Consider the following 19302-nt stretch of genomic DNA (forward strand, 5'->3'; position numbering starts at 1 on the left):
TCAGACATTTTTTTTCCAAAAAAGTTATTAAATCTCCCAAAACAGGTATGTTTTCAGAAAAAATATTAAATCTGCACTTTTTTCATTTTTATTTGATTTGATGACATTGTAGAATAAGAATCTCCAGGCCTATACATATGATCAGATGATTTCATAATGCAGGCCTATATAGATGGAGGTATGATAGGAAGTTATTAAATCTCCTGAAGCAGGTATGTTTTCAGAAAAAAAATTAAAATATGAATTCTGCACTTTAAAGCATTTTTATTTGATTTGATGGTAGAATAAGAATATCCAGGCTTATACATATGATCAGATGATTTCATAATGCAGGCCTGTATAGAAGGAGGTATGATCATATGTTAATGACGTTAATCAGCTGGCTGCTGAGGACCAATCAGAGAGCTCTCAGATGTTCTCCAGTGTGTTCGAGGCTCTGCAGGCAGGAGGTGTTTTTGAAGAACCATGTCGGCTCCTCCACCAATGATGTAAAGAAAAAGGACCCCTTTCGCTTTTTACTCGATCACGTTTTGCCTCCTAAACAAGTTGTGAACATGTAACTCATTACTGCAGGGAACTTTTTTTCTTCTTCCAAAGACTCGAGTGTGGATTTGTTCCAAGTTTTCCTCCTCCAGAGCTCATGAAAGCGTCTGCAGCAGAGCGGCGGGTTTATGGACTAACTAATGATGTCTGTGGGGTTCATGCCTGACAGCCGGAATGCCGCCTCAGATGCATCCAAATCGGCCTTCCTAGAGTTTGCCCACGGTCATCCGGCGCACCAGCAGCACTCCCCGGGACTCTCTCACATATACCCGGTCCACGGCCTGCACGCTGCCGGCCATCACTCCCAGCACGACACTCCTTATCCTGGCAGCAGCAGCAGCGCGTCCTATGGCCGCTCTCTGGGCTGGAACACGCATCACCAGTCTGCTTACATGTCCTCCTACCAGCACAGCAATCACAGCAACAACAACAACAACAACAACAACAACAGCAGCAGCAGTATGGTGGCCCACAGCAGATTAGAGCACACAGGTATGTGGGAAAAACACCAAACTGTTGGATCATAAAGTTCTGATTTGCCATGATGCGCAATTACGCACAGGGGCGTCCAATTTCCCCCCTGACATTTTAATAATGAGAAGAATAGTTCACTTTAGTAAATAAAACAAAATAAAGTCATTTTTTCCCGTCATATATATATATATAATGTGGTTTTTTTTCAAGTTTAATTAAGGCATTAGACGTCAGCAGGTAAATTATAAATTAATAATAACATAAAACAACAGGCAGACTAAGAAAAGTGGAAAAAAAAATATTCCCCAAAGAAATTAATTAATCATATAAATATATATATATTATTTGATATACTTTAGATTTTTCTTGATTTTTTCCCGTCATATATATAATGTGTTTTTATTTCAAGTTTAATTAAGGCATTACACGTCAGCAGGTGACTAATGTCCAAACAAGGCTTCTCAGAGATGCTCCCTCTTTACCACTCATGTTATATAATGAAGGCAGATGGTGCCATTCATTTTATTGACCATAATTTTTTAGTGGGTAAGTCCAATTATGAAACCATGTAGCCTGGGCCTATACCTCTCGTTTTTAACCTCATTGTTAACCTCATTGCTGCAAAACAGCAGACATTTAATAAAACTAGAATCAGACCATTTAAGGCCATGGGATTTGATGACGCTTTAATACGATACGATACAACTTTATTGTCAGTTTGCACTGAAATTCATTTTGCATCCATAGGCAGCTCAGTTTGAGAAAAAGTACACATACAATAGACATACTATTACCATAGACAGACAGACAAGTAAGATCCATCAGACAAAAAGAAAAACATCAAAATAATTCATACATAACCCATTAATAAAAATGACTATATGTCCTCTGGATTTACATGTTCTTTAGCAGCACATTAATTATTATTTAGCAACAAGATGGACTGATGGACATAAGCCAAACAGGGATGGGACGGTCTGATAAAAAAATGCACAAGTTAACTTACATTTTTGGCTTTAAAGGCGTTTGTGTTTATAGCATATATAGTGCAGGGCCTGCCACTATATCTATATCTATAGTGCAGGGCCTGCACTATAGATATGGATATTTTTGTTTTTATATAGACACTATATTTCCTGCTGTATCTGTAAAATTGAAGCATCAGTGCTCTCCTGTTGTTTGATATTGTAGATTTAGTTTTCTTATGAGATCAGATGAGATTCTCAATGTGCTTCTCCATATTTTTGGTTTTGTCCTGCAGCCTTAACAGAGAAAGTTATGAATCAAAACTCTCCTTATTTCAATCTACCAGATCGCGAGAAGCCCACGGTGAATGAGAGCAGAGACATCCGTCTGAATGGAAAAGGGAGGAAGATCCGGAAGCCTCGGACCATCTACTCGAGTCTGCAGCTGCAGGCTCTGTTCCAGCGCTTCCAGCAGACCCAGTACCTGGCCTTACCGGAGCGAGCAGACCTGGCGGCCAAACTGGGACTCACCCAGACTCAGGTGGGCCTTCAACCCAGGCAGCTAACCGGAAGGGAGCAGGGAAAATGTAGGGTGTTCGGTCCAAGATATATGCACTATATTAGGCTATTATTGTTGTCAATATTATTATTATTATTATTATTATTATTATTATTATTATTATTATTATTATTATTATTATTATTTGTATTATTTGTATTATTAGTAGTAGTATTTGTATTATTATTATTATTATTATTATTATTATTATTACTAGCAGTAGTAGTAGTATTTTTATTATTTGTATTATTAGTAGCAGTAGTAATAGTATTTGTATTATTATTATTATTATTAGTAGTAGTAGTCATAGTCGTTGTATTTGTGTTCTTCTTATTTTTATTATTATTATTATTATTAATATTATTATTATCATCATTATTATGCTGATGATTATTATTATTATTGGTTATATTGTTTTTATTCATGTACTTATTTATGTATTAGTAGTAGTATTATTCTTATTAATACTGCTACTACTACTACTACTACTACTAATAATAATAATAATAATAATAATAATAATAATTCTAATTAAGGTAATTAAACAGGTTATGCTTAATAAATTCACTATTATTCAGCCTAAAATATCCGGCCTGTAATATTTAGTATTTAGTGGCTTATTAAATAGAATACAGGGCTAATACTTTCTATCTAAAAGACTTGAATTAATCTGACTGAAGTCAAATTTCCCTGAGAGAGAGAGAGAGAGAGAGAGAGAGTGGATGTTGAAACGCTTGGAAAGGAAACCTCTTATTATTTGCTGTAGTATTATTATTAAGGATCACGGCGCTTCAGGAGATCAAATGAGGAAGCAAATTGTTGTGATTTGTAAGTGGATCCTTTAATGCATGCCTTATTTACTATACTTAATTTGATGGCTGTATTTCCTTTTGTCAGCCCTGGTCCTTGAAGTGCTCTCTGTTGAATGCAGCACGACCGCAGTTACATTATCAAAAGAGACTAATCAGACATTGTAGAATTATCGCAGAATTAGAGGTTGTCAAGAATATATTTTATGAAATGAGACCAGGTCCTTATAAGATTTAATGGAAATTAATTTTTCCTTTAATTCCAGTTGCACTTAGAATTTAGAATGCGTATTTAAAATGCGTATTTATGCGCAGTTTGTGAGTTTGGAAATGATTCCACGCGCATGTGTAAACATTTTTTTGGAGACAAACAGGTGCACGCGTCGCTGTCAACTTATCAACTTATCTTTCCTGCTTGGCTAAAAGTGGCTTTCGATTGATGTTTCATAACAACAAAGAGATAAACAAATTAAATCCACTCTGTCATCTGATCCCGGATATAAGCTGCCTGTCGTGCTGCTGTCGCTTGGATGTTTATAGAGTGGTTCATTTTGGGCTTTTTGATGCAATTTCTGAATATTCATACCATTGTTCTCGCGTAAAAAAAATAAATAATCATTTTGTTTTGGAAATCAGCAGAAATGGACCTACCGCAGCGAAGTTTGGGGCTGTTTTTTTTATTTCACAATACTTTCAAAGTCTCGGCTTGTTGCTGTCACACTCATTGGACTCATAAAAGCAGCGAACAATGAAAGGGCTCCGTTTTAATGCCACTCAACAATGCAGCCAGTAGTAGTAAGCCTGGGATTTGCAAAAAAAATAACAACACTAGAAGATGAGCTATGTGGGTTTTTATTGTTCACAATATTCACTCGAGGCCAATTCTGAAAAGTGTATTGAGTTTAATTGTCTGGGGAAATATGCTAATAAAAAGCCATTTGTGGTATAATTTCCTCTGATTGTTAACCACAATGACAATTATGCGCATTTATTTTCCTTTTTAGGTGAAAATCTGGTTTCAGAATAAGCGTTCCAAGTATAAGAAGATCATGAAGCATGGCAGTGGATCAGAAGGTGAACATCTCCACAGCACCAGCTCCATCTCACCCTGCTCTCCTGGACTAACCCAGCTCTGGGAGGTCTCCAAAGGAGCCCAAATGCACCCAAACAATTACATGAACAGTTTTGGCCACTGGTATCCAAACCACCACCACCACCACCACCCTCACCATCAGGACGCCATGCCCAGGCCTCAGATGATGTGAGGAGGTTTGTTTTTGGTGCACTTCACACTGAACTTCTCTCGAGGCCTCTCCTCTCAGAACTGAATTTAAAAATGTGTGTTTTAATAGATCTTGTTCATATTCGTTTATATTTCGTGTTGCGTTTTGAATCCAATTTTCCAAAAACTTCTATACCAGGTATCAAAATATATTTTATAGATTTTGTTATGATGTCACTGCAACTTCTGGTGCACTGCCTGAATCGACTCTCTGAAATGTGTGTGTGCAATTTAACTCTGGATAAAAGGCATTTCAAATAAATAGATATATATTGTGAGAATGGGTCTACTTTATTACAGCGAAAGAGTTCCAGCTGCAATGGTTCAACAAATGCTGTACGTGCGCATTATGCAAATAAATAGTTGTTTGGATTGACATGAGTGTTGATGGATCTCTTTGTGTGACATGCTTGTTTTGGTTGCTGAAATGTTTTCACTGTCAAATAGTTGAAGATGTGATTTGAATCTTCAATCAAGCTTCTGACTAATCTAGATTCTGACTCATTGCCTATAAAAGTGCACTGTAAACAATTGCTGTTAATTTACAGCAGGATTTCAACAGTATTAACCTGTTATTGCTAAAAACAGTGCTTTACTGTTAATACAAAAGAAAACCTGTTAAATTACGCTCATAGGCCGTTTTTTAACTGAACTATAATGCATTCTTAAAAAACAGCACTTTACTGCTGATCAACTGTCTAACTGTCTTTGTATTCTGTGCTTGTAGCCAGCTATAGACAGACATTTTTGGAAAAGTGTCAACAAGTCTATTATAGCCTTTTTCCTAACAAGTGCCTTTAATTGTATTTAGTGTGACTATTCCTATGTCTGTAACCTGCTAAATCTATTCATCTATAGGCAAAAAATAATGTTTATTAAAATGTATGTAAAAATTACAACCTAAATAGTGCATTAAAACAAATCAGTAAGATAATGTAAAAGAAAGGTGAAAAACAGCTATATAATTAAAGAGTAAATTAACTGTAAAATACTGTGAAATTAATAAAAAAAAAAACTGTTCAAACAGTATTTTTCATTAACAGTACAAAGCTGTAAATTTCAGCGACAGTATAATAATGTTAATTTTACAATAACATAAAGGCAACCCTGCTGCCAGTTCTTTACTGTTATTTTACTGGGAAATTCTTAACAGTGTATATTCTTTTCTCCATTCTCTTCACTCTGAGCTCAAACAGAGAATGAACTGTTGTCATAATGTGATGACAAAAGGCAACGCTATCCCTCCAATAAAACTGCAGCCTGAAGATTTACAGTGGTTTGCACTGATTTCTGGCGCTTTGACACTGTTTAACAGATAATTAATTATGTATATCTTTGCTCTTGATTAAACGGGCGTTTGATTAATGAAGCCGAAGAGTGCTTCGAGTTAAAGGAACATCCAGTGACTTCTTCTTTTTGTCTCTTCCATCCATCACTCTGCTGTCTTACAGTAGATGTCTGGTAAACATTAGATACAATTTGTCTGATGTCACCCACACAGGGACTAGAACGATAACTAATCACACACACGCTGTTTTCTCCACTGTGAATCTATTAAAATACAGTCATTTATATTACAAGTGTAGCTCTGCGTGTGTGATGTCAACAAAGACTACCTTTAACCATAACAACTAAATTCTAATAAATCACTGAATTACTTTAATTTTTTCACTTTTCTCACTGAACTCTTGTACAGATGTTATTTTTAAGATAAAAACATATTGTTTATTGGATACTCACACACCTTGTTGCATTCAAAATGAACATGCCATACCCACGTCTATACATGCAAGCTGCTATATGAGCACCATGTCACCAGTCATGCAGTCCTGTCTTACCTTATAGTGCAGCCTTGTTCAGAACAATAACTAATCAAACACATGCTGTTTGAGAGATAGGTTTTTCTCCTCATATTACTAGGAATCTATTAAAATACAGTCATTTATATTACAGGTGTAGCTCTTCATGTGTGATGTCAACAAAGACTACCTTTAACCATAACAACTAAAGGCCAATAAATCAATGAATTACTTTCATTTTGCACTTTTCTCACTGAACTCTTGTACAGATGTTATTTCTAAGATAAAAATTATTATTTATTGGATACTCACACACCATTCAAAATGAACATGCCATACCCACGTCTATACATGCAAGCTGCTATATGAGCACCATGTCACCACCAGTCATACAGTCCTGTCTTACCTTAGAGTGCAGTCTTGCTCAGTGGTGGTGTTTCTCTGAAGAACAAAAGCCACATCAGAGCCGGCAGAGAGTGTTTTCACTCCTCCGAGCTGATTTTCTCACACAACGACAAGCATTGTGTTACATTAACATCTCCTTCTTTATATATACACACACACACACACACACACACCCTCAGTGCCCCTTTTGCTCATTCCCATCATTATGTGCCTTGTTAAACACGCGGGCCCGGGGAAGAAGAGGCAAGTGACGGGGGGGCATCAGGGAAAATTATAGGCAATTTCACATCTCCAGATTAGAATAATGGGCCTGTGGAGTTGGACAGACAGAGTATAGGACCTTTCAAATCGGGGGGCCAATTATCACGCGGGCAGATTGAAGGGAAAGTGAAAGGGCTCCTGGTGTAATAGACAAGCTAAGAGGAGGGTTGAAGGGTAATGATGAAGGCAAGTGTGACTGTATCAATGCTGCGGACGGGTCGGAGTTATCAGATACGAGGTGTCTGATGGGTTTTAATGCCAGGATAGCAATAAGAGGGGAAAATAGCTTGTAATTAAATCCCCAGTTGCTTTGAATGGGCGAATGGCAACGCAGGTCTCTGGGGTGATTATTGTTATTAGCTTGAGTGATCTGACATCTTGGGTAATTGTGAGCAGCTTCCCTGTTAGAGAGAGTGAATGCATGATTTGGTTTCATCTGAAGGAAGGTTTTACTGATGCATACACACAAACACACTCTGGAGGGATTAAAAGATGCAGTTTGGCACACACTATTGGATTCAAAACACTGGATTTAAGAGGGCCAGACACACAGAAATGTAAGGGAAAAGCACTTATTTCTATATATTTTTAGATTTTACAGTGTGTTTTTTGGTCAAACTTGTGTCTGGAGGCAACATTTTCAGTTTGTATAGGTCAAGGTGAGCTCATGCTCTCACCGTGATGGCTTTATCAGGTGTGTTGACTGGCTGTGGAGCATCAGCACAGTCTATAGTCCGGGCCCATCATGGCCTCAAGGTCAGCCAGGGTTCAGCAGTCCACAGCTGTCAAAGGATGCCTTTCTCCCTTCAGTTCATCCCAGTTTACAGCAAAATGGAGAGAGTGAGTGATCCTAATGCAGCCGAGGCTCGGGCAGAGCTCGGACTAAGTGTTGGACAGCTGCTGCAAGTCTTTCCTTGCATGCATTTCAGTCGCCGACCTCCACCTCAACCCATATCGCTGCACCCCAAGGGACAGACACCACTCTGATGACTGTTGCAGGAGGAGGAGGAGGAGGGCTCACAGGGGCATCGGCTCTATTTAGGGTGCTGTGATGTTGTGCCATACCAGGATCACATTCAAGTTCAACAGTTCACCAGCACCTACCATGGCTACTTACACTTGTTAATGTTTAGAGATGACATATATGGACACGTCTTGACAGCCCCCACACACACACACAAGTGCAGCCTGTAAGCGAACACAACGTTTGTCTTCAGCACAAATGTTTCCCCTGACAACCACACAGCCGAGGGGCCACACACGCTGAGGGAGCTGCCGAGGAGGGGTCACATGTACTCCTGATGAGATTTCATTGATATTAAAAGGCAATAGTACTCATGCTGCTTTTGTCAAATCAGCACAGGGCATTGAGATGCTGAGTGATGCTGTAGACAACTGGTGTTGAGTTCAGGGGATAAAGTAAAAGGGAGGGGAGGGGACATTAGGGAAATGGGATTTTTTTTTGGTAAATGTTGAAAGAATGTGTGTGTGGTTTTGTAGTACAGTGCTTTTAAGGATAAATTAAATGTCACAGGTGTCAAAGAAAACCAAGAAGTGCACTAAAAACCTCTCAAATTATTGGAATCATAAATCAATAACACTTTTTTTAATGATAAATAAATTAATAAATAAAATCTGTGGAAATATTCAAAGTCCAACTGAAATAATATAAAAATAAATTGAAAATATAATCAATATAAATTAATATGGATTGCATAATGTTATATAATGTAGTTCCAATTACCAACCTTAATATGCCTTAAAAGTATAAGTCAACATATCTAATGTTTTTGTCCACCACATGTGCTCATATACAAATTAATAATAACATAACACAGCAGGCAGACTAATAAAAGTGAAACAAAATATTCCCCAAAGAAATTAATTAATCATATCAATTTGATTTGATATACTTTAGATTTTTCTTCTACATCTAAGTCTACCAAATGATGTAATATTTAGACAATTAGATTCTAATGTGAACAAATCTATATCTAGAATTTCATTGAATAAAGAAAAAATCATTAGGACAGTAATATATACCTTAGTCCAACATATTTTCTTTTTGATGCAAGTAAATCCCCAAATCTGAGAATAATAAAATGTATGGCACACTGACTTTTTAAACCTGCATTTGAAGCTGTAATACTCTGAGATAATTGCAGTGACACAATGCTGCAGTAAAGTTTCATGTAACACCTCCAGTCCAGAGTGCATTCCATTCTAGTTCTCCTAAAAGCGGTATAGGAAAGGTTAGCCTATAATAAAACACCGCGGGTGTATTTTCTCCCAGTGCGTAATGACGCCTTGGTGGTCCATGTGGATAAGATCGCCATTAGCGGTTTTATCCATCATGTAACTGTTTGTGCAGCATATTTAATAACGCATGATTTATGTGACCAAACTGAGGTTATCCACACTGTCATTATTATTAGTTGTGAAGACGCAGAAAGGGAGGTTGTGTTTGCTTTTTTATGACTGTCTTTAACAGTCATTATTGGAGTGTAGTTGTCATGTTTATCTAAAACATCTCTCAGCTAATTAATATCACTGTATTCCCACAGGTTACACCATTAGGCTTGTTTATCACCTGAAGACCTTTTTGCCTATAAAAGTGCACTGTAAACAATTGCTGTTAATTTACAGCAGGATTTCAACAGTATTAACCTGTTATTGCAAAAAACAGTGCTTTACTGTTAATACAAAAGAAAACCTGTTAAATTAAACTCATAGGCCGTTTTTTAACTGAAAAAAAGTGTCAACAAGTCTATTATAGCCTTTTTCCTAACAAGTGCCTTTAATTGTATTTAGTGTGACTGTTCCTATGTCTGTAACCTGCTAAGTCTATTCATCTAGGCAAAAAAATAATGTTTATTAAAATGCATGTAAAAAATACAACCTAAATAGTGCATTATCAGTAAGATAATGTAAAAGAAAGGTGAAAAACAGCTATATAATGTATCTTTAAACAGTAAATTAACTGTAAAATACTGTGAAATTAATAAAAGTTCAAACTGTATTTTTCATTAACAGTACAAAGCTGTAAATTTCAGCGACAGTATAATAATGTTAATTTTACAGTAACATAAAGGCAACCCTGCTGCCAGTTCTTTACTGTTATTTTACTGGGAAATTCTTAACAGTGTGTGAATGTTTCACCTGATACTGTGGAACATTATCTTTAATATTTGGTAAAAAAAAAAAAAAAGTGAGTCATTCATCACATGATGATGGACCCGTGAACTAAAAACCTGCTCATCTTCTATAACTACTTTGCCAAATTCAACAGAATGAAACCCAGTGTTTAAAGTAAAACAGTCAAAAAATAGAAAGGGGCTGTGTTTTCTTATAACGTCAATATTTGGCAACGTTTCTAAAACCCTCCCTTCTCTCTCTCTCTGTCTCTCTCTCTCTCTCTCTCTCTCTCTCTGTGAATTCTCTCTCGTGTTATCTGGCAGCAGAATAGTAATAAAACCGAGTGACTCCAACATGTCTGCTTGTGCGTCGCCTCCTACTGCAGCGCTTTGCACGCAGCTCAGTCAGCTCAACATTACAGTCTATTGACTCTGTACTATATATACTTTTCCAAAACTTTTGGGCTCAGTGAGATAAATAACATTCTTGATCATAAAATTAGGTTAAGAAAATATATTTAGATTAAGAACCTTTTGGTTTCCGGTTAGATTTCTGGACACATTGAAATAAAAAGTGGATAAACCAGTGCGTAATTGCAGATACAACTCCTTTAAAGGTCCCATATTCTGCTCATTTTCAGGTTCATACTTGTATTTTGTGTTTCTACTAGAACATGTTTACATGCTGTAATGTTAAAAAAAAACGTTATTTTCCCTCATACAGTCTGTCTGAATATGCCTGTATTTACCCTCTGTCTGAAACGCTCCGTTTTAGCGCATTTTGACGGAATTGCAACAGAAATGCGTTGCTAGGCAACAGCTTGGGTCCATGTGTACTTCCTGTCAGCTAATGACATTCACATACACTGCAACCAGGAAATAAACTGGGACACATTTAGAATGTTTACATTTAAATCTGTGTAAAGTGTCTAAATATTGTATATTTGTGACATCACAAATGGACAGAAATCCTGACAGCTTGTTTCAAATGCAGAGTTTCTGAATACGGGCTGTGTGTAGTTCCCTGTGGATTGAGCGTTTCGATACTTTCGCGGTATTTATATAGGACTTAAGCCTGCTTTATAATAAAAAAACATGAAGATCTCACTTTTTTATAATATGGGACCTTTAAACAGCTGTAATATTCTGCCCAGTGTGGTGAAGCACAGGACTGTTATTCTGTCAAGTGATTTAGACCTAAAGATGAGAGAATTATTTATTATTAAAAATAATTTAATAGGCCTATTCATTACAGTATAAACATTTACGACGTCTGTAAGTGTTTTACGCAGCTTGAATTATGAATAAACCTGATTCTAGTGGAATCATATTTAAATCATCTAGATTCAAAGTGAGTGATCTAAATCATTGATTTCATTCATTTAAATGTTCAAACACTAATTCCCCAAAGGCTCTATTTGCTCTCAGAAACCAGTTCCTGCACTGGTTAGGATGAGGTGTGCGTGCACCTTATAGACCCTATACATTGTTTATAAAGGGGCTAGACACACAACATGCTTAATTAACACCTTTATTCAATTGACAAGAAGGCAACAAGTGGACTAATTACATGAATATGACAAAGTTTTTTTTTGGAAGCACCACAGTGCCGTTTCAAAACAAATAGCATCTTAGTGGTTCTGCATATATAAACACATATTTACAGCCTTCAACGTTTTATACAAATCCATATAAATATGACCTGAGTTCTCTTTTTTGGACGCGCTTCTGATTTGAATGCTTAAATGTCAATATTCTGTCTGTGGTTATAGGGTAAAAAAAAACAACAATTTTTGCATATTCATTTACAAAAGTGAGTGAGAAAAATACAACAGAAGCGATAAATAATTTAAACAACCACGCCATGATGTCCGTTAAATATGCTGCCACAAGTGATCAGAAATCCCTTATGTGCTTGATTGTGAATGGAAACCCCAAGTTTCTGAAACAAGTTCTTGATCATCCAAAAAGAAACCAAAAAGTTGATGTTTCACTTGAGGCCCTATATAGCTCTCGGTCCGGTTGCTCTGCAGAGTCATTGTGGGAGAGAGAGACCATTGAGTCATTGTTAATAAACAGCTCCCACGCTTTGCTGCGGGACTGGGTGGTGCACGGTGCCCGGGTGCTGTAGGTGTGATCCCTGCTGGTACCAGTGGTTGTTATAATCCTCCATGTAGGGCGGCGACGAGCTGTGTGCCGGCTGCGGGACCTGAGGTCTGCTGATCGGGGTGCTCTGCGGGGTGCTGTTGTCCCACACTGCGGGGGAGGGTGGGGAGTTGCATGCCATGGAGTCGCTGGCGTTGGGACTGTGATCCAGAGGAACCTCGCCGTTCTTGTACAGCTTCTTGAACTTGGACCTCCGGTTCTGGAACCAGATCTTGACCTGTTGAAGAATAAAGAGTGTGAACATTAAAGGTCCCATATTATGCTCATTTTCAGGTTCATACTTGTATTTTGTGTTTCTACTAGAACATGTTTACATGCTTTAATGTTTAAAAAAAACTTTATTTTCCTCATACTGTCTGCTTGAATATGCCTGTATTTACCATCTGTTTGAAACGCTCCATTTTAGCTCATTTCAATGGAATTGCAAAAGAATTGCGTTAAAAGGCAACAGCTTGGGTCCATGTTTACTTCCTGTCAGCTGATGTTATTAACATTCACTGCAACCAGGAAATAAACTGGGACACATTTAGAACGTTTATGTTTGAAACCGTGTAATGGTCTAAATATTGTATATTTGTGACATCACAAATGGACAGAAATCCTAACAGCTTGTTTCAAACGCACTATTTCTGAATACGGGCTGTGTGTGTTTCTCTGTATATTGAGCATTTTGGTACTTTAACAGTATTTATATCACATTTAAACCTGCTTTATAATATAAAAGACATGAAAATCTCACTTTTTACAATACGGGACCTTTAATTGTACTGCAACAGAAAATTAAAAAGTGCTATAAAATATAGATAATGTTAAGCTGGTAAATAAATAGTAAGTCAATTGAGCATTTTTAATTGTTTATCTTCAAGATTCAAGATTCAAGAGTTGTATTTGCCATTTGCACCTAATATAAGTACATTGGAATTCTGAGCAGAAAAGCTTTAAGCTTTAAGAAAAGAGAAAAGGTAGAAAAGACACAAGGTAATTACAGTGCAAAATAAGAAGCACATTCAACTCAACACAATAAATAATTGCACGGCATTAATATAATGGACTGTAATGCTGTGCAATATGCTGCCTTCCATTGTGTAATTGTCTGAAATATATTAATTATTTCTTTTTTTATATATTTTTGAGAGTTACAAGTTCTTTTAACATGGTCATGGAGCATATATACTGTATATCTGTATTCTGGGGGTATCGTTCCTATACAGAGTGTAGTTTAGTTTATTTATTGACTACACTGAGTTCGTTTTATATTTTAATAATTTATTTATTTATTGTGTTGAGTTGAAAGTGCTACTTATTTTGTACTGTAATTACCTTGTGCCTTTTCTACCTTTTCTTTTCTTAAAGCTGACTCGGTGTAAACTGCTCAGAATTCCAATGTACTTATATTAGGTGCAAATGGCAAATAAAACTCTTGAATCTTGAATCTTGAATTACAGTCCATTCAGTTCAGGTCTAAATTATTTTACTCTTTTCTAAGTTCTTTTATCTAAACAAGGAAATCCAGTGCGTGCCGTGCGTAATTACGCACCGATGGATGATTACGTTGCAACTTGTTGGCCATATTTTGGAAAGCCCCTGACTCACATTTCGCTACAAGTATTGATGAATTCTAAAATCCCCGGTGTTCCAGAATCTTACCTGTGTCTGAGTGAGTCCGAGCTGCGCCGCGAGCTCCGCTCTCTCCGGCAGCGCGAGGTACTGAGCCTTCTGGAAGCGCCTCTGCAGAGCAGCGAGCTGGTAGCTGGAGTAGATCGTCCTTGGCTTGCGGATCTTTTTTGGTTTCCCATTCACCATGCGGACCTCGGGCTCTGGCTCTTCTTTCACTAAAAAAATTACAACAAAAATATTTTTCATGAAATAAAGCATAAAAAAAAAGTTACATAAAGTGTGAAAATCATATTAGAATTGAGTAAATATTATTCATTTTAATTAAATTATCATTGTTTTATGACCAGCTGTTAATGGCAAGTGAAACTAAATGTAGATGAGATGAATTTGCTTCAAAGTTAAAAACTATAATGTGGCAACTCAAAAGACAAATACCACAAAACCAGAATCACTCACACAGGATAATTTTATCTTGTCGAATTTCCAATTTTGGAAAGCCGGTGGCATAATGTTAGAATTGAGTAAATATTATTAGCTTTAATGAAATCATCATTGTTTTACGACCAGCTGTTAATGACTGGCTCGTTCCCAGGGCAGGCTGTTAAAACATGAACGTTAAAAACACCAGCCTGGTAGGCTACTGAGCAAATGTTAGTTTTTCTTTTTATCTGCAAATCAAATATACATGTGTGAAGTGAATTTTACTCAGGGCCTTGTACGGTTGTAACATTTATGGGGGACATGAAGGAAGCATGTGATTTGACTGAAGTCAGCACTGGATATTTATTTTTTTAACACAAATAGAGGAAGGAAAATTAAAAAAAAAAAAAAAATAGATAATAGACCAAATAAAAATAATAAAATAAAATGTAAAAAAAATGAGCTGGTAATAGAGTGTGATTTCAATCATGGCTCTTTTACAAGACTATCTCAGCCCCAATAAGTGACTTGACCTTTACGCGCAGATACCATTACGCACACTGGAGGTAAACACATGAAAATAACTCATGATTATTATTATTATTTTTAAATATATATACTTTATTTTTTCCCTTTTTTCAAGGCTGTTTTCATATATGCAGAATCCACTGTTTGTAATTACAGATACAAGGTGAGCTTTACAGACAAACCCATCAAGTACACTACAGAGAAAACAACCTCAACATTCAAAACAAAACCAAGAAAAGAAATAACAATAATGACAAAAAGAAAGAGCAGAGTTATAAAAAACAAAACCCATGATTATGATCTCAACATTTACCTGAGAGGGGAGGCGATGCCTGCAGGTGATCTCTGTTGTAATGTCCGAACTGTCTGTAGCTGTTAGTGTAGGGGTATTCAGATTTGGTCGCGTACGCTCCAGCTGCTCCCATTCCGTTCAGATTAAACTGGTGGTGGTGGTAAGAGTTCATTTGCTGTCCGTACGCTGCTTGACTCTGGTGGTAATACTCGTGATGGCTGGGTCCAGTCTGTCCGCTGTAGTAGCCCATGTCCGTCACAGAGGACTCCGGGAGGGTTGGGGAATCCTTGGAGCTCGGGTGGCAACTCATAGATCCTGGCAGGTCGGTCAAAATACTCGCAATCTTCTTTTCATACGTCTGTCCGGCGCTCATCGTGGAAGCAGCACCTCCAGAGGAAAAGAAGGGTTGTTGTTTTTTTTGGAGTGCGTAAAAGCAAAAAAAGCGCACTAAAGAAAAACTGATATATGCGCGCTTTGAGAGAGCTTATAGTCCACTGAAAGTCTCCTAGCTGCAGTAACTTGGTTGTGGCATCGCTCAGTGAGTGTGACACAGAGTTATAGAGTGCTGATCTGGAAGCTGTCTTCTCATTGGCTCCACTATTTCCCCCTCCTCCTCCTCCTTCTTCTTCTTGCGCTCTAGGCGAAGTAAACCTTCAGCCAAGAGAAATGCACGCATACCTCCTGAGTTGTTTTTTTTCTTTTTAGATTTACCTTTACCTGTTCACTGGGTGAACATGCAGCTCTAGTCTGTATAAGCCTTCAGGGACAGTCTGTTAAAAAAAAACACAACTACCTATAGGTGCAGTTTTTCCTCATCATCTTACAGGCTGGCACCAATATGATCCAAACACAATAGCTAAAGCCTTTTAATCCTGCAGCCAGCCAGAGCGTCTCCTTAATGTTTTATGCAATGTTTTCTTAACAGTGCCCGATAGATCACAACTTTATTCAGCCTACTGAAAAGGCTGCCAGCCAGAACTCCCGCTGACTCCTCTATTGTCATTTAAAAGGACAGTGAACTTTACCTGAAAGAGATGGAAGAGATAGATAAGACTCAACTGATATTGCCTGCGGATAAATTCCTCTACACTGAGTTGTGTGTGCGTGGAAATGCAAATTCAAACGCTGTATTAAGAACTGTAGGTTTACTTCTTCACAGCTGGCCATGTTGAAGATGAAATAAGAGTTATTTATTGTGAGGAATATTTTGCTGAAGAAAAAATGTGAAAATATAGTTTTGCATGTAATTAAAACAGGAGAATTTTTTCACTTAGTCCGCTTTTTCTGCAGCTCTTTGCTGTCAGCTGAGATGATGGTGCACAGCGCCCCCTGCTGGGTTCAGTCACACATGTGACTTTAGTTTCCTGCCTGCAAAATAAGACAAATGCAGCTTCACACTGATGATGTACAAACTTTGTTTTTTTCTGGCTACTGCCCATATTTACCATTCTTCTTAAATGACCATTTTTCCACTGATAATAATGTCAAGTTTTTAAAGCACACTTCTGATGTAACATGCATTTCCTCTGTAGCCCCTCATGTCTGATAAACTACCGCCCTCTTCTGGTGCGTTTCTGTAGCACTGGCGTGAAGTTTTAAAGGGTCAGTTCACCCAAATCACCCAAGTTTAAATAAGATTTGTTTTTAACTCCACTTATTTCTAGCAGGAACTGAATTTATCTGGGTGGCTATGGTTCCTGCTAGAAATAAGTGGATTTAAAACAAATCTTATTATGACTTACTTATTGTGCCAAAATCGGAATCTTTATATAAAATCAACAAAATAAAAAAAAAAGAAATCTAATTAAACCTGCAGTAGGCAGAATATTTTTGGCATCATTGGACAAAAATCCATAATAACCTTTCAGCATATTGTAATTCAAGTGTTCTGAGAGAAAACTAGACTTCTGCACCATCTTGTGGCTCTGTTTTTAGGCTTTAAAAAATCTTCCGACCACTCGCTTTCACCCACTGATGGCAACTTTGCCCATCAGGATCTAATCTAAATACTCACTCACACAGCAATTTGGGGTTAAGTGTCTTGCTCAAGGACACATCGATATGTGAACCGGAGAAGCCGGGGATCAAACCACTGCTCTACCCTCTGAGCCCCAGCCGCCCCACTCACAGGTCATTTCAGAGATAGAGAGAGCGTTCCTCTGAGAAAGTTTGCTCCGGCTGGTGGCTGCCAGGTCACAAACTTTCTAATTTTTACAGCTAAACAGTACACTACAAGATGTTTCTGAAAACATTTTATGCGAGAAATAGGCATTACAGTAACATAATGTTGATTCATATTTGATCAGCGCTGCCTAGTTTGACCGTTTGATCGGAGTTTGTGAGTGATTGACAGCTGCTCAGAGACAACAGGCTCCAGCTCGGCTCTGATTGGTTGTTTTCCTCCGGTCTGTGTATCTTGCAGATACCATTAAACAACGGAGGACACAGAGGCTCATGATTTTTTTCAGATTACCTGTCTCAAACACTACTGTCAGGATATAGCGATCGTTTTTATAAAAATAACTTTTTGTAATCCTATTTCCTCCAATTCTGCCTACTGCAGCTTTAACAAACGATTACACCTTTTATACTCAAAACAGACAACAGTGAGAGCCCATAGATTCACTCTATTTGCCAAAATTAAAATCTGCTTTTTTGGTCAACATGTTTCCAACCACTGCAAATGCAAATCAAAACAGAAGTGCATAAAACATGTGACAACATCTGAAACCCAAACAAAAGTGAGTAGACCCTCGCTTGTATTGTTGGTAAAGCTACCTGCTGAGTCACATATCTGGAGTTGATGAAGTTTCCTCTCTCGCCTTTTGGGGGCGCCAACTTACAACTTGTGCAGTTTTAGCCCAAAAGACACAAAGAGAGTGAATGTTGTTTCGACCAGTTTTCTCTCATTTGACATTTATCCTTCCAACAATAAAATAAATACTTTATTTTAGAGTTTAAAAATTCCAATTAATATATTTGAAGAGACCTTGAAGCACAGTGAAAGGCTTTTTGAGCCATTTGTTGTGGGCTGTACACTTGTGGATTCCTGAATGAGTGTTGTTTTACTCCTGTGTTTAAGGTACTATTTAGAAGAACTTTTAGGCTAATCAGCAGTAGTTTTATGTTGTTACACAGACAAAAATATAAAATCTTCCCGTGGTTTTGAAAATATCTGTTTCCATCTACAGTTGAAGTCGTTATATCCGAATGTTTTTCTCTTCAACAGTCAAATTAAGAAGAGAGGAGGACATCTGATCGCATGATTTTTATCTTTTCTGTGGCAGGAAGGCCAGTCATGAGATGTTATTTAAGGCAGCTTTTGAACATCTTGATCCGTAAAAGTTTTTTTTTTTAAGTAAATCATTTTGCCAAATGCCCCCAGACCTTACAGCATATTTAAGCATGTCTGAGAGTGTCCTTCTCAAGCTGTTCCTTTTTTGCAGACACAATCTGTGGTTTCATCACGCTCTCAAGACTCTTTAAACCACTGCAAAACAGCAGATCATAATGTAGATTATTTGACACTAGATAAATGAGGAAATAGAAGATACACAAACCCTTCTTTTGCATGTGAATATCCAGATTAGCTTGGCATTCATCACAGTATAGAAATGTTTCACACATACAAAATGTTATGTGTTCAAAATGTAAACGTGTTAGAACACAGAGCTTGTAATATAACAATTATATATGTAAAACAACTTCTAGTAAGCTACAAAATATGTCACAGAGTAACAATCTACCAAAGTATCTTCAGTCCTGTAAAGAACTAAGTTGTTCTTTTATTGTAAAATGGTCATGATATTGTAGTATCACAAAACATCCAGTAGATGGTGGATATATCCTAGATTTCAATATGGTGGTTTCCATTTTTCTTGGCACACACACATGCCATAAAAATATGGTGAAAGTTTATGAATAGGGACAATCAAAGAAACCAACTTCAGCAGTTTCCGCTGTCAGTTTGATGAGGCTTTGTGTGTGTAATTCTTGTTTGATGTTATATCTGTGCATCTTATAAAGCAGGTAGAGAGAGAAAGCAGGT

The 19302-nt window shown here is 37.3% G+C and overlaps 2 protein-coding genes across 2 annotated transcripts; one reads left to right on the forward strand and one right to left on the reverse strand.

The window, feature by feature from the left end:
* Positions 1-397: 397 nt before the first annotated feature.
* On the forward strand, positions 398-5008 carry LOC141759120 (homeobox protein Dlx4b-like). Its single transcript, XM_074621121.1, has 3 exons — positions 398-1035; positions 2330-2523; positions 4355-5008. Exons 1-3 carry the CDS (start codon positions 684-686, stop codon positions 4613-4615), a joined length of 807 nt encoding a protein of 268 aa, XP_074477222.1. The 5' UTR covers positions 398-683; the 3' UTR covers positions 4616-5008.
* A 6740-nt stretch (positions 5009-11748) lies between these two features.
* Positions 11749-15795, reverse strand: dlx3b (distal-less homeobox 3b). Its single transcript, XM_074621120.1, has 3 exons — positions 15276-15795; positions 14045-14229; positions 11749-12614 (listed from the first exon to the last, which is right to left on the reverse strand). Exons 1-3 carry the CDS (start codon positions 15625-15627, stop codon positions 12300-12302), a joined length of 852 nt encoding a protein of 283 aa, XP_074477221.1. The 5' UTR covers positions 15628-15795; the 3' UTR covers positions 11749-12299.
* Between the last annotated feature and the right edge of the window lie 3507 nt (positions 15796-19302).

Source organism: Sebastes fasciatus, chromosome 20 (genome assembly GCF_043250625.1).
Source record: "Sebastes fasciatus isolate fSebFas1 chromosome 20, fSebFas1.pri, whole genome shotgun sequence".
In the NCBI taxonomy this organism is placed as follows: Eukaryota; Metazoa; Chordata; class Actinopteri; order Perciformes; family Sebastidae; genus Sebastes; species Sebastes fasciatus.